At 44.4% G+C, this 26,015-nt stretch overlaps 1 protein-coding gene across 1 annotated transcript; it reads left to right on the top strand.

The window, feature by feature from the left end:
* The first annotated feature begins 1,742 nt into the window (after window positions 1–1,742).
* On the top strand, window positions 1,743–25,809 carry RFC3 (replication factor C subunit 3). Its single transcript, XM_081198000.1, has 9 exons — window positions 1,743–1,957; window positions 11,152–11,289; window positions 15,313–15,380; window positions 15,912–16,009; window positions 18,415–18,596; window positions 19,752–19,888; window positions 19,998–20,096; window positions 24,917–24,986; window positions 25,498–25,809. The coding sequence occupies exons 1-9, from the start codon at window positions 1,871–1,873 to the stop codon at window positions 25,687–25,689; spliced, it is 1,071 nt and encodes a 356-aa protein (XP_081054126.1). The 5' UTR covers window positions 1,743–1,870; the 3' UTR covers window positions 25,690–25,809.
* The last annotated feature ends 206 nt before the right edge of the window (window positions 25,810–26,015 follow it).

Here is a 26,015-nt window from a genome sequence, read left to right as displayed (position 1 = left end):
GGGGACATGACAGAGACTTCTACAATTATGCATGGTGTGGAAAAAATGGATAGTAAGATTTCTTTATTTACTTTTACTTTGGTGCCTGGGTTAGGGCCAAACTGGATATCATAGACACATGGTTAACTGGTGTGTGTGTGGTTCTTTTAAAAAGCACCCCCAAATAATTAGTACACAATCCTAAGGCCAGATCCTGTTGCTCTTTCTTTTATTAATCATGCATGTTAATCATGTGATAAATGCCATGCCTAGTTTATCCTTTAGATCGCTTTTAAAAATGGGATCAGACAAGTTTTTGTTATTATTATTATTATTAATTTGATTTATTACCCACTCTTCACCCTAAGATCCATTTAAATTTAAATAATACCATTTAAATTGCAGTATTAAAAACAGTTTAAAACAAATTACAATCACAGAAATAGGGGGAGCCCTAAAAATAAACAGCTCAGGGGGTTCAGGTTAAAGGAGTGAAGGTGCCAGGTGCTCTTCTGAGTGGAGGGAATACCACATTTTAGGGGCTGCTACATTCCTGGGTCATCACCACCCCAAGCTTCTGCCTGTTCTGATCTTAACCCCTCAAGGGGTCTGCAGGGAAGGAGGAAAGTCTTTCAGATATCTCTCTGCAAGATTCAGCTGCAGTTTATTGGCCCACATCCACCCCATCACCACCTCTAAGCAACAGCCTAACACTTCAGGTTCACAGAGGACACTTCCGTCAGCAGATATTAACTTGACAGCTAAATGAAACCTCCAGGTTCAGAGAATACTTCTGATTTCAGAGGCTGGGAAGGGGCTGCTGCCACCATGGCATGCCACTGTAAGCTTCACCAATGCATCTGGCTAAGTACTGTGGGAATCAGGATGTTGCACTAATTAGGGATGGTGAATCTGTGTCCCGTCCCCCCCGATGTTGTAAGGCCAGAGCTCTTGTCATCCCTGAAATATGGCCATACAGTGGTACCTCGGGTTACATACGCTTCAGGTTACAGACTCCGATAACCCAGAAATAGTGCTTCAGGTTAAGAACTTTGGGGTGGGGGTGGCGGTGGCAGAAAGGATTGTGCTGCCTTAGTCAGACTGCATCTGGAGTACTGTATCTAGTTCTGGGCACCACTATTATTAATTAATTAATTAAATTTGTATACTGCCCTATACCCACAGGTCTCAGGGCAGTTATGACATAAGATCACAATATAAAAAGACAAGATACATAAAAATAAAATAAAAATGTTTTAATCCCAATAATTTAACACTTTGACAGTGGAACGGACTCCTTCGGGAGGTTGTGGAGGTTTTAAAGCAGAGGTTGGATGGCCACCTGCCAATGTAGGATGTAGCTGAGATTCCTGCATTTCGGGGGGGTGGACTAGATGACCCCTGGGACCCTTCCAACTCCCCACTTCTATGATTCTATGGAATCGTGCGCAAAGGCAGAACACAAAGCAATAAGCAGATGTACTGCCCGTTGCTGCCGAGCAGGTGACTCAAAGCACAAATTCTTCGGAACACTGTGGCCCAGAAAACTCATGGCACGTGGGCAGCCCCCGCCAGCGCCGCGATCTCCTGCACGAGGCGCCGCGCGCTGCGCTCCACTTCGCCGCCTGCATTAAGCTTCCCTTTGTTTCATTATTTTATCCCCAGGCGGCCACCGTAAGCGAGGAAGGCGGGGCCCAGATTCGATCGAACTGGCGGAAGTGAAAGTGCCGAGGCTGCCGACCTAAACGAGGAGCTCGTGCGCATGCTCGGTGACGTTTCGCGGGGCGGCGGCGGCGCTTGAGTCTCCTATCGTGGGCGGGAGCGCGGCAGCGGAGCGCGCGCTTTTTATTTATTTTTCTGCAATCCGGTTCTTTCTCTGCGGATCGTGGCCATGAGTCTCTGGGTGGACAAGTACCGGCCGAACTCCCTCGGCAAAGTGGACTATCACCGGGATCAGGCAGCGCAGCTTCGCAACCTGGTGAGAGAGATAGGGAGAGAGGGAGACAGGCGGCTGGCGCTCTGCACATGCTCGGGTGCCCTTCTCTTTCTTATCTCTTCACCTCTTCGGCGGCTTTTGGACGCGCTGGTCCTCGGGTATTGGCGAGTGTTTTTGCTCTCCGCAATAGCTTCAAACACCCCATCCCCCTTTCTTTCCTGTTTTATTGGGTTATAGCAAGAGCCGGTGCTAGGCAGAGCTACCTATTTGCACCACCCTTCTTCTTCTTCTTCTTCTTCTTCTTCTTCTTCTTCTTCTTCTTCTTCTTCTTCTTATTATTATTATTATTATTATTTCTTCAATTTTCAAAAACAGATGTATGGAAAAAATGAAAAGCACAAAACTTGAACTGCTAAATTTAATTTAAATGCAAGACTAGGCAATGCTACAATATTTGGTTATCTTTCTCAAATGCCAAAGAAAGTGTTTCAGTACACAAATCCATTGAATCTGTACGAAACTGTGCCCCTCAAAGGTCAGTACTGCGCCCCTATGAAGTCTGTGCCCCAGGCAGCTGCCTAGTTGACCTAATGATAGCACCAGCCTTGGTTCCAGCCAAAGAGCAGTCCTGGAATTGATTTCGGTCCTGCAGTACATGAAGTACCGTAATAAGAAAAAGAAAAGCATCTGAGCATGTGTATTGAGCATATGTGCATGCCTGCTAACTGAGAATACTCTTTATGTGGCTGATGCGTGAGCTCAAGTGAAGTCAGGCTCTTGGATACATTTGGAGGGGGTAAGCTGCGATGACGAAAATGCGTTGTGTATGTCCTCAGGTGCATTTATTTCTCTTTGTTACCGCCTCACCTATCCAGGTACTGAACCCTGGTTTGGAAAAGCGCTGTAGCTTCTCTCCCTCATGATGGTGCTCAACAGCAGGTGCAAAGCAAAAATTATGGTATTTGGGAGTACCAAATACCATACCGTATAGGATTGGTTGGGGCAAAGCAAAAATTATGGTACAGTGGTACCTCAGGTTACATACGCTTCAGGTTACAGACTCCGCTAACCCAGAAATAGTGCTTCAGGTTAAGAACTTTGCTTCAGGATGAGAACAGAAATCGGGCTCCGGCGGTGCGGCGGCAGTGGGAGGCCCCATTAGCTAAAGTGGTGCTTCAGGTTAAGAACAGTTTCAGGTTAAGTATGGACTTCTGGAACGAATTAAATACTTAACCTGAGGTACCACTGTATTTGGGAGTACCAAATGCCATACTGTACAAGATTGGTTGGGGCATGAGCTTTCGTAGACCTGAACTGCTTCCATCTTAAACACAAAATATGTCAGTTGGCAAGAATATTTACACATGCAGGCATACATGTTTAGAGAAAAAACTCCAGTGTAAAATAGTAGGGCGGAAAGTCCATGAAATGCCAGACATGCAGCCTGTGACCTTTTAATGCAAAGCCTGAATGGTAATCAAGTTTAGCGTTTGGCAGTAGGGCTAGAAAGACTTGTCTGCAGCCCTGGAGAGTTGCTGGCTCTCAGTATAGACCAGGCTTCCCCAGCCTGGTGACTTCCAGTCCAGATGTTTTGGACCAAAACTCCCATTGGTCCTAGTCAGCATCACCCTGGTGGCTGGGGCTATTGGAAGTTGTAATCCAAAACATATGGAGTGGGGAGGCTGTTGTACACAGGCTTGGATGGGCCAATGGTATATCTCAGTATAAAGCAGTTTATACTGTCTGTCTCTGTATAAGGCAGTGACTGTTTGCAACACCAGTAATTTGTGATAGTATCACACTTCCAAGACAGAGAACATGGCTACTAAGTAAATTGAACCCAGGGCAACATAAAATCCACTGCAAACTTAAGAATGTTCCAATTCCAGTGGACTTTAAGCAACAGTATGTCTTTGATTGTACAAATAATTATTTTTGGGTTGTGGTGTGGGAGGGGGGGATTCCACTACTTGTGTGACTCTGCATTCACAAAGCGAACATCACAATGCCACCGTGTCTTGGTTTTGGAGTTTTGGCGCTTGTGGTTTGATTTGAGCAAAAAGCTCAATCCTGGAACATGTAATTTTAAAAAAAAGGAATTGGGCGGGGAGTCTTTGTGTGTAGTTATGTTTTCCCTTTAACATTCACCATCCATTAGGGATTTGGGAATAGGGCTTCTAGGTTAAAGAATTTCTTAAGGAAATCAGCCCTGAGTGCTCACTGGAAGGACAGATCGTGAAGCTGAGGCTCCAATATTTTGGCCACCTCATGGGAAGAGAAGACTCCCTGGAAAAGACCCTCATGTTGGGAAAGATGGAGGGCACAAGGAGAAGGGGACGACAGAGGACGAGATGGTTGGACAGTGTTCTCGAAGCTACCAGCATGAGTTTGACCAAACTGCGGGAGGCAGTGGAAGACAGAAGTGCCTGGCGTGCTCTGGTCCATGGGGTCACGAAGAGTCGGATACGACAAAACGACTAAACAACAACAACAACAGGTTAAAGAATACATATTAGACAGGCTCAAGTACCAAAGCATGAACCAGTGGTGATCTCCTTCCAGGACCTTTTCTCTCTAACTCTAGCTGCTGCCGTTGGTGGCTTGTTTATGGAAAGATGATTTACCCCAGGGTAATTATCTATATATAAACTTAACTTGGTGCCACTATAATACATTGTTTGTCAGATCTAAAACGAAGTAGGAACACTTTGTGTACTCTTGACCACAAAATATGTTCAGTTTCGGTTTCAGTTTCTATTAATTGGTTCTCGTGGGAAACTTGCAGATTCTAGCTTCTCCAATTAACTCAAGCTGGAGTCAATTTACTCTTGGCAGAAAGCCCAGGCTGCTTGACCTAGAAACTACTCACTCTGATTGGTTAACGAGCAGCACTCAACTCTGTTATCTAGGGATTGCTAGCACAGTTTGATGTGAGGTGTTGTTAGGAGTTAGAAGTGCTGTGTATGGTTTTGAGAGAGAGAAAGAGAGGGTTTATTTTTGCTTTTATTTGTATGCAGAAACTCTGCTGGTTTTATTTTTCCTTTTAATAAATCCTGTAAATAGTTATTCTGAGTCTAGCTGACTAGTCATTACTGCCGCAACTAGCTTCCTCGCTGTGCAGGAAAACTCTGCTACGTTTGGGCTAAAGCCAGTAGGGCTATGCCTGACACTCCAAAGTTCCATGAGGTTATGGGCATTGTGCTGCCAGCCTGAGTTGCGGTGGTGTCAGCATCAACGGCGTTGGTTCCAGTAGTTCCAGAGGTTGTTGTTCCTGGCTGGTTCCTGACCGTGGTGAGCTGGTGACGCAGCGGACACAAGGACAACAGCTGCAGCGTGTGAGTGCTGGGTGCTGTGGTTCCTGTTTTCTCTCTCGGTGGTCGTGAGTAGCTGGTTCCGGGTTCCAGGGACATCGCTCTCAAGATGGCCTCACAACCAGGTCAGATGGCTTTTGAGCGTCTGAATGACTCCAATTACTTGCTGTGGTCGGAACGCATGCAGGCAGTGCTGCAGAGGGATCGTCTCTGGCAAGTGGTGAGTAAGTTTCCTACGAAGCCTGATGATGAAGACCTCGATAAAGACCAAAGAGCAAGGGCCACAATTGTCTTGGGGCTGGAAGATTCCCAGTTGCCGTATGTGAGGGGAATCAAGACAGCTAGAGGTGTGTGGCAAGCACTTAAAGAACTCCATGTGCGTGAGACAGCGGTTTCCAAGCTGTTCATTCGCAAGGCATTGTACAAGGCAATGTTACAGCCTGGGGTTACAATGCAGGAACACCTACACAGTTTACAGTTAAAGTTTGCTGCGCTCCAGGAAAGAGACTGTGCATTAGACCAGCAGGAGAAGGTGGCTATTATTTTGAGTTCTCTCCCTGAAAGCTGGGATAATTTAGTTTTGTCTCTAGAAGGCATACAGGAGCGTGATTTATCAGTCAGTTACGTTACTGGGCGTTTGATTGAAGAATGGCAGAAGAGGCAAGAAAGGTCGGTGGCTGCAGAGGCTTCTACAGGTGGGCGGTTTGGAAGGAGTTCTCATGCCGTGCCAGAGGTGAAGCAAAAGCAGCGTACCGGTGAGGAGTCAGCGTTTGCTGTTAGGCGTTGTTTCCGATGTGGGTCTTCAGCGCATCTAAAACGACAATGTCCGGAGTTGGTCAAGTCTCAGTTGCCGGTGCAAGAGCAGAGACGAGATCAGCAGCAGCAGCAGCGTAAAAGGAAATTCTTCAAACGAAAACAGTCGGCTCAGCTGGTGACCGGCGAGGTCAAGATTGCTGATGAGAAACAAGCGGTCTGGGTGGTCGATTCGGGAGCGTCTCGCCACATCGTGAATTCAGATGAATTGTTTGTTTCCAAGAACTCAGCACAGCGCAGCCAGGTGGCTTTAGCAGACGGAAGTACTTCCGAAGTGATTTCGGGGGGTGCAGTTTTTGTTCCTTGTCTTCGTGAATGCCTGCAAAATGTACTTTGTGTGCCGTCATTAAGGAGCAATCTGATGTCTGTAGATTGTTTGCTAAAAGCTGGGTTTAAAGTGTATTTTGAAGGAGACAGTTGCATTATTAAGAAGGCTGGTGAGATTTTAGGCACTGCTAAGTCAGAGGGAGGCTTGTTTTGGCTTAAAGCAGGATCTCAAGTTGCAGCAGTAGTCAGTAAATCTCAGCCTGCAGTGAATAACAAAGCTATACATGACAACTGTGTGCACTTATTGCATAGGAAAATGGGGCATGCTTGCTGGAAAAGTGTACTAAAAATGTCTGAATTGGCTGATGGGGGTAATTTAAAGAGTTGTAACAAGTACCTTGATTGTAATGTCTGTAAAAAGGTTAAAACCCACAGAGTCTCTTACCCCAGAAGTGACAGAGTTAGTGAGTCACCGCTACAGCTGGTTCACATGGACGTAATTGGTCCATTTGCTGTAAGCAGGGGTGGATCGCGCTTTTCACTAACAATTGTGGATGACGCCACGCGTTATTCTTGGGTTTTTCCCATGAAGAATAAGGGTGATGTGTTCACTAAGTTTAAAGGCTGGGTGGCATCTGTGGAAAGATTTCTGTCTGTTAAACTCAAAAGGATTCAGACGGACAGAGGTGGCGAATTTATGTCAAATGCCTTTAGAGATTGGTTACAAAAGCGTGGCATTGGGCATAGAAAAACGAACGTTTTTTCCCCAGAGGAGAATGGCGTTGCAGAACGAAAAAACAGATCTTTACAAGATATGATGTTTGCCATGCTTGATGATGCTGATTTACCCATGTCTTATTGGGGGGAGAGCATGCTCACCGCGTGTTATCTCCAAAACAGGCTCTTTCATCAAACAATAGGTACAACCCCGTACTTTAAATTGTTTCAGAAAAAACCCAAAATTGACCATTTGCATGTGTTTGGATCAAAAGCCTGGGTATTAATTCCGAAACAAATGAGGAAGAAGGGAGATCCTAAGACCAAACAGTTAGTGTTTGTGGGTTACCAGGAGCTGGGAAAAGGTTTCCGCTTTGCTGAAGGGACAAACGGCATTGTGATCTCCAGGAATGCCAGTTTTTGTGAACATAGTGGCTGGGAGAGACTACATGCCAATACTGAGGTTTGGTTTGAACCTTCCCAGGAGCTTCATGACTCTGAAGGTAGACACAGAGAATCAGAGTCTGAGGGGGAGGAAAGTTCAGATAAGAGCTCTCAAGAAAGTGGAGTTAGCCAGAGACCAGTTGCTAAGCAACAAAAGAGAGGTCGTAGTTCTGAGGAGGAAAGTGGGTCAGAAGAAAAATTTTCTCCCAGAAGATCTAAAAGACAAAACAAAGGAGTGCCTCCAGTGCGTTTTTCCCCAGATACTGCAAATGTGTTTAGTGTAAGTGCAGAGCCCAAGAGTTTTCAGGAGGTGTTAAAGTTACCAAAAGAGGAGGCAGAGCGCTGGAAACAGGCAATGGAGGAAGAGATGTCCTCTCTGAATGAGCACAAGGTTTTTACACCAGTAGCAGCGCCTGAGGGGGCAAAGATTGTAGGCTGCAGGTGGGTGTACAAACTTAAACCTCTGGTGACAGGAGAGTACAAATACAAAGCTCGTTTAGTTGCTCAAGGATACTCTCAGAGGCCTGGAAAAGATTATGACGAGACTTTTTCCCCTACTGCTAAGGGGGACAGTGTAAGGCTGATTCTAACGCTTGGAGCAAAGAGAAAACTCCTGTTGAACCATTTTGATATCCAGACTGCATATTTACATGCATCAATATCAGAAGACCTGTATCTAGCTGAACCGCCTGGTTATGAGACAGGTTCCAATAGAGTGTTGAAATTAAACAAAGCTCTATACGGTCTCAAACAGGCTGCAAGATCTTGGAACAAATGTTTCCATGAGGCTTTAGTGTCATTTGGTTTCAAGCAGAGTACAGCTGACAATTGTGTTTATGTACGTGGTACAGGCAGTGATCAAGAGTTTTGTCTGATTTATGTAGATGATGTATTGTATGCCTGTAAAACAGATAAACAAACTAAAAGATTTGCCAAGCAATTGTCCAGTAAGTTCAAAGTGAAAGACTTAGGCCCGGTTAGGACATATCTAGGGTTGGAAGTGTGCTGGGCCCAAGATGGCAGCTGCCTAATTAGTCAGCAGAACAAAGTTAAACAACTACTGACTACATACAGGATGCAGGATTGCAAAGGGGCAGCGGTGCCTATGGATCCAGGTTTCATAAAAACACTTCATATAGATGAGAGTCCTGAATTTGAACATCCTGATGTATATCACTCTGTAATTGGAAGCTTATTGTATCTAGCACAGTGGTCCAGACCTGATATTAGCTACGCAGTAGGCATATTAAGTAGATTGGTCTCAAAACCTACACTAAATGCCTGGAAAGGGGTAAAACAAGTTCTGAGATATCTCAAACAGACAATTGGCTATATGTTACAATTAAATTCTTCAGAGGATGAAATGTTGAGTTGCTACTGTGATAGTGACTGGGGAAATTTGCCAGATAGAAAATCTGTCACAGGACTAGTCATAATGGTCGGTGGAGCTTTAATCAGCTGGCGGTCACGCAAACAAGACGTTGTAAGTGTGTCATCAACGGAATCAGAGTACGCCGCATTGAGTGAATTGTGCAACGAGGTGATTTATTTCAAGCATTTGTTGGCAGATTTAAATGTAAACTGTGGAGAACCAGTACAAGTTTACATTGATAATCAAGCTTGTATAACCTTAAGTAAAACAGAGGGTTTCAAATCGCGTTCCAAACATATCTCTGTAAAATACCAAAATGTACGTTGCTGTGTACAAGACAATGTAATCACCTGTACTTATGTGTCAAGTGAAGAAAATGTAGCAGATGTGTTAACTAAACCATTGGCAAAGGTAAAGAACAAGCGAATGTGCAAGGGTTTAGGTTTGCTGGAAAAATAATCTCCTACATAGGTGTATTTGGTGTTAATTGTTCAGCAGAATCTGTGAGGGGGTGTTCAGTTTCGGTTTCAGTTTCTATTAATTGGTTCTCGTGGGAAACTTGCAGATTCTAGCTTCTCCAATTAACTCAAGCTGGAGTCAATTTACTCTTGGCAGAAAGCCCAGGCTGCTTGACCTAGAAACTACTCACTCTGATTGGTTAACGAGCAGCACTCAACTCTGTTATCTAGGGATTGCTAGCACAGTTTGATGTGAGGTGTTGTTAGGAGTTAGAAGTGCTGTGTATGGTTTTGAGAGAGAGAAAGAGAGGGTTTATTTTTGCTTTTATTTGTATGCAGAAACTCTGCTGGTTTTATTTTTCCTTTTAATAAATCCTGTAAATAGTTATTCTGAGTCTAGCTGACTAGTCATTACTGCCGCAACTAGCTTCCTCGCTGTGCAGGAAAACTCTGCTACGTTTGGGCTAAAGCCAGTAGGGCTATGCCTGACACTCCAAAGTTCCATGAAATATGCAATTGCTCTGTTGCAAAAAGCGATTGTTTTGGGGTTAAAACAGTTCATCTGACACAGATTTCAAGGGTTGGCTCCTGTGATACAAGACAGGCCTGGTTCTGGAATGCAGTCAACCACAGATTAAATGGAGCTAGGCGCAGTGGCTAAAGTATGAAAGATGTACGTAAACCTGGCAGAATGAACCAGTGAATCCCAAAATATTCTTTTTTGGCATCCTATGATACTGGCAGTCTTGTATGATAGAGAGAACTCAGAGAGAACTGAGAACTAGGAAACTACCCTGTCTGGAGTCAGATGGTTGTTTCATCTAGCCCTTTATTTCTACAATGGCTGGTGGCAGCAACAGCTCTCCAGGACTACCTGGCTAGAGATGTCAGAGAACTGAAACCTTTACTCTGCAGACCATTTTGTGCAAAAAACAAAAGGGAAAAAAGTGCTCTGCGACTGAATTCCAGTCCTTTAGTTTGCTTCAAAAGGTGGTGTTCTTTCTTTCATTTTCTACCTGAGGCTAGATTTTGACCTATTAGAGATGCTGTGATTGTGGATTTCCTTTAACAGCAGAAAGTTGAACCAGATTACCTTTGAGGTCCTTCCAACTCTTTGATCCTAGGGCTCAATGCCCAAATAAGCCAGGGGGGGCAGCTGCCCCCCCATCAAGTAAAACAATGGAAATACTTAACTAACTGACCAATCATGTTGGTTCTGTCCCGCCCTAATGAAACTCCTGCCCCCCCCCAACAAAAATCCTGGCTACACCCCTGGATAAGGGTGTCTAGGGCTTGCAACAAAATTCTGCATTAGTTTATTAAAAATTGGGTTCTCAAAGTTATTTTCAAGTTTACTGTATGCCACTTTCTATTTTTATTTTTATTCCATTTATATCCCAGCTTTCCTCCAATGATCTCAAGGGGGCACACCTCCTTCTCTTCTTTTCTGTATTATCTTCACAACAACCTTGTGAGGTGGGTTAGGCTGAGAGTTGAAGACCCGCCCAAGATTCACGATTGAGTGGGGATTCGAACTCTGGTCTTCCAGGTCCTGGCTTGTTTTGGGATGTTTTCTCAAGCCACCGGACTCCTAGAAAACCTGATGCACCAAGGGCTTTTATCAGACTCACGCCATGCACGGTCACAGTTTCATGTCCTCTTGAACTCTGTTTTGTTCTCATGTCTAAATTGATGGGCTTCCAAAGGAAAAGACAACATTGTGAAAGGCTGTAAAACTAGTGTGGGGAACGGTATACTAAAATATGTATCATTCTCTGTGTTTATGATGCTGACTAAGCATGATGCTGACTGAGACATTACTGTAATTCAGTTTTACTGTATTCCATTTGACAGGTTCAGTGTGGCGACTTTCCTCATCTGTTAGTGTATGGGCCCTCAGGAGCTGGAAAAAAGACCAGAATAATGTGCCTGCTGAGAGAGCTGTATGGCTCCGGAGTGGAGAAGCTGAGGATTGAACATCAGAGCATAACAGTAAGAATCTGCCCTAACTTCATATTTACAAAATGAGATAAAGATGTTGACCGTCAACATAATGCAGGAAAAGCCAGCACATTTCAACACATGCTAGTTTTTAATCTCCAAAAGTTGTCCGGCCTGGATGCATGAGGGCAAAAGTGCATAGACTATATTTGTCCCCTAGGCCCAAGGTTCTTCACCCCCTGATGTCCAAAGGGGTACGCAGATCAGGGCAACCCAATAGCTCCAGTTCTGCCCCTTTCACTCCCAACTGCTGAGTGTTTCACATGTAAGCTTGTTTACCTGAATGTATTTTCCAGCTTCCTCACAATTGTGCACCCTGGTAATGCGGGGGCTTGTTCAGGAAAACACACTTACAAGCCCCTTCAGACCTCCACCCTAAGTCTGCAAAGTTTGGAAGTGGAGAAGGCATGATCTCTTACCGCTTCTGCCTTCTGGAAGAAGGTATAGGGCTATAAAAACCAGGACTAGCCGCCTGAGAGAAAGTTTCTACGCAAATGCAATTCTGGTTCTAAACGCAGCATAAGGAGTCTCTATAGTATATTGTATTTTAAAATGGGGTTTCAGAGTTTTTAGGGGTTTTTGAATGTTTTATGTAGATTTTCAATTTTGTTGTTCTGTGTGGGACAATGACAATAAAGATATTGTATATCGCATGTCTGTGGCTGTCTACACACTTTTGCCCTTGTGTGTCCGGGCTGGAAAAGGACCTACAGGCAGTTTAAGCACCATTTCCACAGTTGGTTAAATAACCAGTGGCTGTTTCCTCCTATTATGAATTAGCACTTGATTAGGCTGTAAACATTCTGTGCTGGAGGAATTCTCCCTGGCGAATCACTGCCAAGGATTTACCGGTACTATTATCTCCCTTCAGTTGTGTGATATTTGAAATGATTTAGTCGGGCACTTAGCTTACATTTCCTGCTGTCTCAGGCTGAAGCCTGCAGTTAGTGTCAAGAAACCAGTTCGTCTTTATTGTGGGCCTCACTGACTAATTATTATTGCTTTCTCACATGCCACCAATAACTTGATGAGAAGTATTTGCAAAGTGATGTTTTCAACAAACATGATGAACTCTTTGCATAGTTAGCTGCTTGGGGAGTGAAAACAGCCCATGGAAAATCTATTACTAAAGATTTTCTTTCTATCAATTCAAAAATCTTTTTTGGGGAAAAGTTTGCATTTTAATCAGCAAATTGCAAAGAGAGTGGTTAGTAATCAGCAGAGTTCTTGGAGAAGACAGATATTTCCAAAGCATTGTGCAAACGGTCTCTCTTACCATTTTTATTTCTTTCTAAATTAAATTTTCCTGCTTAAGTTAATAAGACATTATGGGAACATGTTGTGCCTGCAAACGTCTTAATGCTGGGGAGTTTTAAATGGAACAGTTTTAAGTAGATAGTCTTTCAAAATATCAGCTTCCCTTCCTGTCAGATGCGCTCCTATCTGAGGGCCCTTTGGCATCTAGCTATGGGCGGAACTTGACAAATGTCTTTTTCATCATCTTCAAAATCCCTGCATATAAAGTAGTGGCACGTTATTAATATAAGCACAGAAAGAGATGTGAAGGTTAGCACTTTTAAACTAAAATAGGGCAGAGCAGAATGATGCTGCAGTGTCTGTATAGCTTCATTTTGGAGTTTGATCTGAACTAGATAAGGTCTATTTAATCACCGTGGGTAAAAGGTATACTTGAAAGCCTTACTGTACACGTGAAGAATGTTTTTAGAGAAGTAGAATGAAGTTTCTATCAATATTATTAGTGATGATTCAATGTACAAGAAATTGGGAACCTGTAATCTTCTTACAGAGAAGCTGGAAGTATAATGTAAAATCTCTATAAAGGTAAACGGACCCCTGACCATTAGGTCTATTGTGACCGAATCTGGGGGTTGTGGTGCTCATCTCGCTTTATTGGCTTCCGGGTCATGTGGCCAGCATAACTAAGCCACTTCTGGCGAACCAGAGCAGCGCACGGAAACGCCATTTACCTTCCCGCCGGAGCGGTACCTATTTATTTACTTGCACTTGATGTGCTTTCAAACTGCTAGGTTGGCAGGAGCAGGGACCGAGCAACAGGAGCTCACCCCGTCACGGGAATTTGAACCGCCAACCTTCTGATCGGCAAGTTCTAGGCTCTGTGGTTTAACCCACAGCACCACCCACGTCCCTTAAAATCTTTATAGATACCTCAAATGACTTTGCCCGAGGACAGTTGGTCATGGAACTGACCAGAAGGGCAATGACCCTGGACATAACATATTTTTCCATGTATTGGACGAGGTTTTTTCACTCAAAAATCACGTCAAGAAAACACGGGTCGTCCAATACACAGATAGTGGCATTGGGGGGGGGGGGGAGAAGTGGTGCGGCGCCAGCCAGCTCGTTGGCGGGAGCGCAGCTTCCTGCGATGCTGCAGTGAGTGGGGAGTGATCTGGGGGGTGTTTCCTGCTCGCAGCTGTGGGGGGGGGGGGAGAAGCTGCTCATTGCCAGCCAGCTCATTGGCGGGAGCGCAAATTCCCCCAATGCTGCTGCATGCAGCGGGCGCTCCCTGGATCGTTTCCCACGCGGCGGCATCAGAGGAGGTTGTGCTCCTGGGAGCATAACTTCCCCCGATGCCGCTGCGCGCAGGAAACGATCTAAAGCAGCAGTTCTCAACCTGTGGGTCCCCAGATGTTGTTGGACTACAACTCCCATCATCCCTGAGCTGTGGCCTTGCTAGCTAGGGGTGATGGGAGTCGTAGTTCAGCAACATCTGGGGACCCCACAGGTTGAGAAAGGCTGATCTAGAGAGTGTTTCCTGCCCACAGCGGTGTGTGGGGAGAGGCTCAACAACTTGGGGCCATCTCCCCTCATTTTCTTAAAATTGATTCCCCAAAATAGGGGGCGTCTTATAGAAGGGGGTGTCCTACAGGCGGGAAAATATGCCCGGGATCTGGTGTGAGAAGTGTTGGTGAAATGGTTTGGAGCAGTAACCATAGTGCTATTAAATGAAATATATGCGTAAATGAAGAGTTGCGTAGAGCACCCAACATGGTCACATTTGACCTCAAAAGAGCGATCTTCCTCCAAATGAGGTGGTTGGTAAGAAAGAAAGAAAGCTGAAAGACAAGGACAAAAGTGTCAAATATCCCCAAAATGCTTGTGACTTGCTTAAAACCACAATATTAGAAGCTGAACTGGATACTGAAGATCATGAAGTGGTGGTGACTGATCAGGAACAAGTCCTTGGGGTCATAGTGTCTAACTTGATTGAGATGTCAACCCAGTATACAGCAGCTGCGAAAAGAGCTGGAACGCCATGCTAGGGATCATTAGGGATCATTAGGAAAGGAAGGGAAAACAAACAATATCATAAGGTTGCTATACAAATCTGTACAGTTCTGGTCACCACAACTCCAAAAGGATATTGTAGAGCGGTAACAGGTTTTAGAAAAGGGCAATGAAAATGATTCAGAGGAAGCAGCAACTTCCTTATGAGGAGATTTGGGGTGCTTTTTAGTTCAGAGAAAAGCCAAGCCAGAGGCAACCTGACAGAAGTGCATAAGATTATTCATGAACCCAGCTTTGGACAACATGACAAGTCAGTTTCATGGCAGAGAAGGAGAAGGAACTTCTGAGAAGTGTGCTTGACCACGCTGCTCATTTGCATGAAACCTTAGTTCGTTTTAAACTATGATCTAAAGCGACATGCGATCTGGGGCACATCCCATCCTTTCCAAGAAGTTAGCATGCTGCTTGAATTTGAGAGCGTTGAACCCAGGGTGTCACCCTTTTCCTTGCATGCCATTCCACCTGCTGCCATTTTCACGCTGAGCCTCTTTATTTCGTAGTTTCCCTGGTGCATTGCAGGCTGGGTGCTGTTAAGCCCTTCAAGTCCTTCAACTCAGCTCATGCTAAGCAGTCAGCAGTGGGTGGTTTCTGAAGCCTGTATTCATAACCCACTGATTTCAGCTAAGTCTTTCTGTCACTGATCTCTTTAAAATGCATTTTTTGTTTAATAATCTTTCTTTTCAGGCGCCTTCTAAAAAGAAGATTGAAATTAGCACTATTGCCAGCAACTATCACCTTGAAGTTAACCCAAGGTATGTTTGCAGTAAGCTCACAAGATCCAGTAAGAGGCTGTGGGAATTTTGCAATTCTTATAATTTTCAGTGGAGTAAATTTTACATCCCATTGCAGCAAAAACTACCGAGGGGCTAGAAGACCCTTGTTTTATTGTTGCAATTTTAAAGCTAGCTCCAGCTTTACTGTTAAAGAAACCAAAGTACAGTTGTAAGTTGGATCCTGAATGCCTTGCGAGTTGAACGTTTTGGCTCCTGAACGCTGGAAGTGAGTGTTCCGGTTTGCGAATGTTCTTTGGAACCTGAACGTCCGACGGAGCTTCTGATTGGCTGCAGGAGCTTCCTGCAGCCAATCAGAAGCCATGCCTTGGTTTCTGAACCAGTGGACTTCCGGAATGGATTCCATTCGACTTCTGAGGTATGGCTGTATATCTTTAAGGAATTGTTCGCATATGTGGCCCTCCAGCCCTCTCTGTCTGGCCCTTGGGACCCTCCCCAGCAATGCACTGCACCCTCCTTGAGTATCATATTTTAATCTGAACTTATTTTCAGTGATGCAGGAAACAGTGACCGGGTGGTAATTCAGGAATTACTGAAGACATTAGCTCAATCACAGCAACTTGAGACAAGCACCCAGCGAGATTTTAAAGGTCTGTAAATGAGCAATAACCTTGAAGAAAAACATCTTGCAGTACTTTGCACAAGATCAGCCAAGTGCTTTGAATATTGTAAATTCTTTGTATTCTCCAGCTCTTTTTGTCTTCGGTCACTTTTCGAGATACAAAATTTCCAGAAATATTGTAGTTCCCCAACAGAAATGCATGTATTTCAGAAATGAGGGGGGAAATTGAAATACTTGTGTTCTAGATAATAGTATATATAGCTCCAATTTATTTCTGTAATTGTAATAATTGTCCAAAAGATCCATAGCTGTTGATGTTTGAATTTTCGATCTGAGCTTCATGGTATTCAGAAAGTGGGAGGTTTGCATGTTGTTAGAAGGCGTCTAGACTCTTCTCACCTATTGATTCTTCTGTGACTTTGTATTCTCAAAATACTCTGTGGTTCCCTTCTCTTAGGAACCTAGGAAGCTGCCTTATACCCAGTGAGATCCTTGGTCCATCTAGCTCCATATTGTCTGCACTGACTGGCAGGGGCTCTCCAGGGTTTCAGGCAGGCAGTCTTTTGTGGCCCTACTTGCAAATGTCTCGAAGGGGACCTTCTGCATGCAGAGTAGAATGGTCTATTGCTGAGCCTGATCTGGCAGATAGAATCAGAGGCAGATAATCTGTTTGCATGAGGGCAATATTGCAGTAGCAATATGCTTGGCAGACTTCCAGGCTACATGAGACTCTCTTGGTTTTGCAACATTTGAAACTCCCCACGCCCCTGTAGAGCAGCATTGGCAAACTCCGGCCCTCCAGATGTTTGGACTACAATTCCCATCATCTCTGACCACTGGTCCTGTTAGCTAGGGATGATGGAAATTGTAGTCCCAAAACATCTGGAGGGCCGGAGTTTGCCTGTGCCTGCTGCAGAGCATCTGCTTTTAAGCTTATTGCAGCCAAATGCAATCTTCAGTTTATAGTGTTGATTTTTTAATAGCAACGGTATCATAATTACTACCTGTAAAGGTTGGCTCTCTGGACTCTGAATCCAGTGATCTGAATTGTGTAACTAAGAACAAGTGCTTGACATAGCTTCTTCTTTTTTCTGCCTCCCTCCCAAGTCCCTTTCCTTGTGTGTCCTGTCGTTTAGATTGTAAGCCTGAGGGCAAGGACTCTTTATTTCTGATCTTTGTAAGCTGCTCTGGGAGCCTTTTCAGCTGAAGAGCTGGGTAAAAAATGCTTTAAACAAATACCTTTTGAACCTTGGATATAAAAGATTTGCAGCAGTGTGCATTGGCTCTGTAACAATATTCATTCATCGGCTTCAGCTGATCATCAGTTTTCTTTGGCTGAACTAAGCTGGCTTTTTTGTTATTATTCTTGGTGGGAAGTGGCAATGTCGTGTTACTTTTTTATTTTTATTTTTTGCAAAAGTAGCACCAACTCAAGCCAATTCCTGACTTGTCACACTCACTCATACAGAACAATAAGGAAGACATTTCATTGTACTGCGATTTCATGCATATGTATCTACAGTGGTACCTCAGGTTAAGTACTTAATTCATTCCGGAGGTCCGTTCTTAACCTGAAACTGTTCTTAACCTGAAGCACCACTTTAGCTAATGGGGCATCCCGCTGCGCCGCCAGAGCACGATTTCTGTTCTCATCCTGAATCAAAGTTCTTAACCCGAGGTAATATTTCTGGGTTAGCGGAGTGTGTAACCTGAAGCGTATGTAACCTGAAGCATATGTTACCTGAGGTACCACTGTACTTTCTAATCACATGGACGAGGATGAATGCAGAGTTTCTGTCTCTCTCCGTCCCGCCCCCCCCCCCCCCCACCGCTGCTATGTAGTACCTTCCTTCCTGGTAAAGTGCTTCTCTCATGGGAAAGACCCATGTGAACATAGGAAGCTGCCATATAAGCAAGTCATACATATTGTTGGACTACAACTCCCATCAGTCCCAGCCAGCATGGCTAAGTGGCCACAGATGATGGGAGCTGTTGTCCAACAACACTTGGAGAATACTAGGATGGTCTGCACCGACTTGCAGTCGTTCTCCAGAGTTTTAAACAGGATCCTTTCTTAGCCTTACCTAGAGATGCTGGAAATAGCAAGTGGAAGATCCCGGGTTCAAAGCAATGTCAGAGATATCCCAGTTGCAAGAACCCCTCTTCTGTGCTGTTGTGGCTAAGCCAGCCATTCCCTGGCTGTTTCAGGTGATGTGCCTTTCCCAGACATATGGCCAGAATATTTACACAAACTGCCATCAGCGCAGGATTGCACCGTGGGGAAGCACCTCCCGGGAACTTCAGCGGAAGAGGCACAAGTGGGGAGGTTTTCTCTAATCCTGCCCCATTGTATCAGCAGAAGCGAAAAGCCAAGTTAAGATAGACTCTGTGGGAGCATGATAAAGGTTGGCTTTGTTTTGTTTTGTTTTTCAGTGGTGCTGTTGACTGAAGTGGACAAGCTTACAAAAGATGCCCAGCATGCGTTGCGCCGAACCATGGAGAAGTATATGGCTACCTGCAGATTAATTCTGTGCTGCAATTCTACATCGAAAGTCATTGCACCTATCCGGAGCAGGTGCCTTGCAGTGCGAGTGCCTGCACCCAGCATTGAAGATGTAGGTTCAAGGCAATGGCAGATAGACAGCCCTTCAGTGCACTTGCATTTTACTCTGTGTCATGTTGGATGCAACAAGTTTAAATACCTGATTTGGGATTCCTTGTTCTTCGTTTCTCCCTGACTCTGTCTGCCTAGTTAATCCTGTTTCTGTGTGCATGGAACACTTCCGAATTAGGTTCCCCTTTACAGTACTTTGCATGACTGCAGTTTTCTTCAAAAATGCGGGTTGTAATTTTTATTTGTTTAGCAAGGATTGGAATGGGGCAGAAGTGTCTGTGGTCTAAGAAATAGCTGGACACCTAATGGTAGGTAATATGACATGGGAGGGAGGTAAAGAACTGTTGGAGGTCTTTGAAATGCCATCACTTTGCCACCAATGCTTAGTTCCAAGCATTCTCTAGTCCACACTTCTCCATGCATTTCTCTGAAACTAGAAAATACCACTTAGAATTTGTTAAGTAGTTGCTGAAGGCACTTTATCAACATATCTGTGTATTTCTTACAACCCTGTGAGGTCGGCTAGTAGTATGTCTGTCTCACTGCTACTGTAAAGAATACAGGGAGCACTTGCTGGTGTGGTTTGTCCCTGGCTCAAGGAGCAGCAGGAAGGAATTTATTCCTTCATGGAGGAATGCGCTTGGGAAGGCATCACTTTGCTCTTACCTGGTACCCAGGAGGGCTGGCAAATGAGGCTTGTGGCAAGGAAGAGGTGACTCAGAAGGTGGGCGCAGGTCACCTGCAAGCATTATTTGTAAAACTGGCTCCTTTGTGCCTTCACGTATCCTTTTATAATATAGGGACTTCCCCCATAGCTGGCTGCTGCAGCAATTTTGACTAGAGAGGAGAGACAGTGATACCTCTGGTTAAGTACTTAATTCGTTCTGGAGGTCCGTTCTTAACCTGAAACTGTTCTTAACCTGAAGCACCACTTTAGCTAATGGGGCCTCCTGCTGCCGCCGCACCGCCGGAGCACAGTTTCTATTCTCATCCTGAAGCAAAGTTCTTAACCCGAGGTACTATTTCTGGGTTAGCAGAGTCTGTAACCTGAAGCGTATGTAACCTGAAGCATATGTAACCCGAGGTAACACTGTACTTGGAATTTTTGGAAAGCAAGGCACCATGCAAAACTATTAATTGCCTGTTGAATCTCTAGATCTGCAACGTATTGTCCGTTGTGTGTAAGAAGGAGGGTCTGGTTCTTCCTCGAGAACTCGCTCAGAGGATTGCAGAAAAGTCCGGCCGAAATCTCCGAAAGGCCCTTCTGATGTGTGAGGCATGCAGGGTGCAACAGTAAGTCCAGAAGAATGGGTGAATACAGGAGGGAGTTTTGGTTACAAAAGGGCTGTTTGTTTGTTTGTTTGTTTTGTATTTAAGCAAGTCCTCGCTGTTTGTTGCACAGGTATCCTTTCACTCCAGACCAAGACATTTCTGAGACGGACTGGGAGGTATATCTGAGAGAGACGGCAAACGCCATTGTTGGTCAGCAGACCCCGCAGAGGTAGGTCAGTGTAGTGGGGGACAGTGCCTAGCTGTAAAATGGATGGTGCTTGTAACTTGTCCGATATTAAAATGCAGTGTAGCAGTTTAATACTGTGTGTGCTAGAATGTCTAGACAGACTGCATTTCCAGGAACTTGATAAAAACCCGGTAGGAGTTGATTGAAGTAAATTTCAGGCTGACGAGGTTAGCCTTGGTCATTAAGGTATTAAACATGGTTTTATATCAGTGTGTAAATGTTTGGAGAAAAAGATTTCTGAAAGCGGATAGTTAATTGCATGCAGGAATCCTGAAACTGCTGCACAGCCTCGCAGCCAAAAGCATGTGCTTGGTATGAAGAAGATCCCAGGTTCACTTCCAGTTAAAAGAAGCAGGTAGCCAGTGATGGAAAACACTGTTCTCTTCCTGAGACTCTGGAGAACCACAGCCAATCAGAATACACAAAACTGGGCTTAGTTGGGCAAATGGTCTCACCTGGTCTAAAGTGGCAACCTGTGTTCCTAAACAAATAAATCTGTTGCAGGCAGTAACATACAGTATTCTGCCTCCTGGGCACCTCAAGCTGTGAGACAATTATATATTAAAATCCCAGTTTCTGATGCAGTTCCTTCACAGAAATTCTTGCTGTTTTGGAGCAGATCACAGTAGTTACTAGCCATGATGGCTATGGTCTCAGTGTTTGAAATTAGCCAGGTGCATTTTGCAACCAAGCGAAGATACCTGGGCGACAGGATGGTGCCTGGCAGCTCTGCCATACGGAGGTGCTTGCTTGTAGAAGTCTTATCAGTTAAATTTTATCTTCACAATCAGACTGAATTTCAGGAACCAAATTGCTTTTCCTGTACAGCCTGAGCAGGGGTGGGGAGCAATGTTACAGTTGTCATAGCTTTTCTTCACCTTACCCCACCCTACTGCCCTGCTCACAGTATATTCCTACGTTATGAATGGTCCGTGTCGCCATTAAGAAAAAGGCGTCCGAATAAGCCAACACATACTTCTTTAAGTTCTCAGAACTCTTGACCCAGCTCAAAGTTGTCATCTGAATAAGCCAGATGTTCACCACAGAGAAACTTCAACTGTGTATTATTTCCAATTTCTTTGTGAGTAAAGAGTAGCAGTCATGTACTCGCATAGCTGGGCTTGGTGGAGTCTCGGGTTATTTTCCAGCAAGGACGTTCCTATGGTATGTAGTGCGCAAAATGACTCACTGGGATGTCAAGTTCCCATTAGCAGCCATCTTTGATATTCTAAAAACAGCTGCAATGAACCAGGCTGCTGTAAAACTTGCTTGCTCAGTGCAATGAAGCATTTCCAGCTGGATTGGATGAGAGCAACTTTGTTTGTTTGTGCTGTAAAACTTTTTCTTGTCAGCCAATGAAGTGCTGTGGTGTTGGCACTCGTTTGTCGCTGCCCTCTTTACAGCTGCCAGCCATTTGTCTAGCTTTAGATATATTGCATTGGCAGAAACAAAATGACATCCTGTCACGGTGAATTTGGAGCCCTGAATCCTTCCTTGCTGTGAACGGGTGATACCGTTAGTCATGTGTTCTGCTGCTGATCTCATTAAAACTCTTAAGAGATACGGCAGTGTGTGAAGTGGGCCACGTTTGCACCATACATTTAAAGCCACTATTTATATGGCTTCTTGGGAACGGTAGTTCGTTAAGGATGCTGAGAGTTGTTAGGAGACCTCTGTTCCCCTCACAGAGCTACAGTTTCTTGAAAACCCCTGGAAAGAGGGATTGATTGTTAAACTGCTCTGCTGAACTCCCAGGATTCTTTGGGAAAAGCCATGACCTTTCAAGGGCATAATAGTTCTTTAAATGTATGGTGCAGATATATGAATGTTTTCAACACAGATTCCCCTCTGTGTGGTCCTTTTTGATGTGAGCTATTTTTTACTTGTTGCTTTAGGCGTAGAAGAAGAGGTGGCTGCCTACAATTCCATGATTGCTCTTCACAATTTTTTTTTTTTAACCTGTGTGCCCTCTTACCTACCATCTTACAGCAAGCGGCCTAATTTTAGAACACATCCTGCATCTTTGGACAATAGCAGCTCTGTGGCTGTGAAATAAGTGTTTGTGCTTCATAGTGGTGGACTCACTATTAGCTCGGTACCAGGCTAGCATTTGCTGAAATGGAGGAGCCATTTGAAATGGAGGCAGCCTTTGAAGCTGCCTATAAAAGACTTGGGGACGTGGGTGGCGCTGTGGTCTAAACCACTGAGCCTTGGGCTTGCCAATCGGAAGGTCAGCGGTTCGAATCCCCGCAGCGGGGTGAGCTCCCATTGCTCGGTGCCAGCTCCTGCCAACCTAGCATTACAAAAACACGTCAAAGTGCAAGTAGATAAACAGGTACCGCTTCGGCGGGAAGGTAAACGGCGTTTCCGTGCGCTGCTCTGGTTCGCCAGAAGCGGCTTAGTCATGCTGGCCACATGACTCGGAAAAGCTGTCTGCGGACAAATGTCGGTTCCCTCGGCCAGTAAAGCGAGATGAGCGCCACAACCCCAGAGTTATCACGACTGGACTTTACTGTCAGGGGTCCTTTACCTTTACCTTATAAGAGACAATTGGGGTTGAATGACGCAGGTGCCAGTAAAATCCAGGGCCAGGAGAAAGTTGTTTTTAATTCCAAGGTACCTGCTTCATCATTTCTTTCCAACACTCAGGATTTTAAAAGGTGCATATAGATAAAACGGCTCCCCACTGCCAGCAAGAGACATTGACAACTGTCACGTTAACTACAGAGCTGCTGCCAACTGTTGTGGCTTGTAGATGGTTTCCTGTCATTTCAAGCAACCCAACAAGCATTTTGAGACTTCCTTGTGTTGGACCATGACATGTTAGAGAAGTTTGTCGCTGTTGTAAGCCTTGTTTAGAAATTGCAGAGCACTGACTATGCTGCTGTTAACAAGCTGTTCCACTTGGAAAACGCGGCTCAGGAGAATAGAATTGCAGGATTGCTTGCTAGCTTTGGCAAGTGGCCAGCTTTAGACTTTCAGATTCAGGCGATTATTCAGGGTGATCAAAACAATTATACCAGGTATCTCAAAATTAGGTACGCTGGCGTCCTCAAAATTTCTCTTATAGTGTCTTCTTATAATTTCTCTTATAGTGTCTTATAAAAGGAAAAACTTGTTTTGCTGCTGGAAATGTTGGCATACTTAATTAAATCACTTGGCATTCCAGTGAATTGGCATAGGAAGCATAATACAAACAATATATTTCTTTCAAATATGTTAAATATATTTCAAATATCTTTTTCTACAAGGCTGCCTTTCACCAGGCAACCTAAAATTGCCTTTGTGTCTCCACAAGAACACTTCAAGGTGTGGTGTAGAACCTGGCATGTTAGGGGTTATATTAACAAATGCCACCACATTAGTGCTTTTTAATAACTGAAACAAAGTTAAAAATTGAGTAAAAAGATGAAGGCAGTTCTTAGGAAAAAAATTAAGCACAAGGGAAGTTAACATGCACAGAAAAGCATTCCACCCAATGGAGCAAAAAGTGTATGTTAAATATAGCCCAGCTCTCCCTGCCTAGACATAGTCCCTTAACACTATCGACTGATGTCCAGTTTCCCAAATTTTAAAAGCTCAGTTCCTTTGTCTGCTGAGATCATGCCGTAATCTGCTCATGCAGTCTTCTGAATCTCTAAATATACCCTCTGGCTACATGACTCTCATGCTTCCTGATCCACAAAACTCAAGGGGCACAAAGGTCTTCTCTTCATTCCTAACTACAGAGATGCTCCCCTCATCTGCAGGCTTAACAAGCTTAACCCCACAATGCTACATGCAATATTGGTATTTTTTTTTTTTTTACAAATAAGCAGCATTTCCGTGTCCTCTGGCACTCGTCACTGGTGCAGGGAAAAGGAGCCTTGGAATCCAGCAGAGCCAGACACCCAGAACACCCTTCTTCAGGGCCTATGGCTGGTAGATCTGTGCCCACAGAGCTTTAAGAGGTCCCTCACCAACAAAGTTTTTCTTTGCCAGTAGAGATGCATCCCTGATCCATCCCTAACCCCGTCCAGCCTGGAGTTCTTGGGGCTATGTGCATCTGTGATTTAAAAAGCAAAAACAAATGGAGCTTGAATGTTTTGAGAACTGAATTTTCTGACTTGGTAATTTGACTGAGATTGTCATAGCTGCCATATATATATATGTACCCTTGCCCGTACGGGCCAGTCGTATCCGTCTCTAGGGTTGTGCGCTCATCTCGCTCTAGAGGCCGTGAGCCGGCGCCATCTGAAGACACTTCTGGGTCACGTGGCCAGCGTGATGAAGTTGCTCTGGCGAGCCAGCACCAGCGCAGCACATGGAAACGCCATTTAGCTTCCTGCCATAAAGCGCTCCCTATTTATCTACTTGCACTTAAGAGTTCTTTCGAACTGCTAGGTGGGCAGGAGCTGGGACCGAACAACAGGAGCTCACCCTGCCGAGGGGATTCGAACCGCCGACCTTACAATCAGCAAGTCCTAGGCACTGAGGTTTTACCCACAGCGCCACCCGCGTCCCATATCTATCTATCTATCTATCTATCTATCTATCTATCTATCTATCTATATCTATCTATCTATCATCTATCTATCTATCTATCTATCTATCTATCTATCTATCTATCTATCATCTATCTATCTATCTATCTATATCTATCTATCCATCTATCTACACACACACACACACACACACACACACACACACACACATATATATATAATAAAAAGACTTAAAAGCCAGTTACTAAACCTTAAAACTTTGCATTACAGGGAGTTTAAAAACCAAGCATTAACTTTCCAATGGTTTTATTTCAATAGGCTTCTGGAAGTTCGTGGGCGACTCTATGAACTCTTAACCCATTGCATTCCTCCAGAGATTATAATAAAGGTAATTGATGTCGTGATTATTAACTAGTTTAGTAACAGAGACTAGGATTAAATGGAAGCTTGGGATGCACGTGTTAATCATTTTTATTTTTCACCGTTCATAGTGCAGCCTGGATAGCTCAGTTGGTTAAGAGCGTGGTGCTGATGACACCAAGGTTGCAAGTTTGATCCTTGCAGCTGCATATTCCTGCATTGCAAGGGGTTGGACTCATCAGGGTCTCTTCCAACTCTACAGTTCTCTGATTCAGTGATAGTGCTCTGCATCTTGTAATTCCATTCCTATTTACTGGGGCATCTGGGACCAGGTATATATTGCATATCTCTGTAAATATGATATTAATAGTTCTGTTATTTGTATGACAATGTCCCCCTCCTACCAAATCGGAGATTATCATTTGAATGGCTTGATTCTCACAGGGTAACTTTCTGGATTGTTGAGTGCCCATGGTACCCATAACATTCTAGGGAGTAGAGCCTTCAATTCTCTCACTGTTGGCTATTGCTCATTTTAGGGCCTTCTGACTGAACTTCTGAACAACTGTGATGGACAACTGAAAGGAGAGGTTGCACAGATGGCAGCTTTCTATGAGCACCGGCTGCAGCTGGGCAGCAAGGCCATTTATCACCTGGAAGCATTTGTGGCTAAGTTTATGGCCATCTATAAGAAGTTTATGGAAGACGGACTAGAAGCCATGATGTTCTGATATGTTGCTTTGAGAGCCCTCATGTTTTTTGGGATGCTGACAAGTTCTGTCGAGAAAGCTGTACAAACCACAGGTCACCGGTACATTTCTGTGTTGGACAATAAAATACTAAGTGCCGAATTTGAGGTGTTCTGAAATGGTTCCATGTGGCCTTTTATGTCCAAACTGCTTTAGGAAACAAGAAGTCACATACTTGACAGCAGGGAAGTGCCAGGATCCCGGAATGCTTTTGCCTCAAGAGGTAGTCCGAATTACAGTGGTACCTCAGGTTACATATGCTTCAGGTTACAGACGCTTCAGGCTAACCCAGAAATAGTACCTCAGGT

The sequence above is a fragment of the Podarcis bocagei genome (assembly GCF_964188305.1).
Source record: "Podarcis bocagei genome assembly, chromosome: 6".
NCBI lineage: Eukaryota > Metazoa > Chordata > Lepidosauria > Squamata > Lacertidae > Podarcis > Podarcis bocagei.
This window is presented reverse-complemented; position numbering and strand designations above follow the sequence as displayed.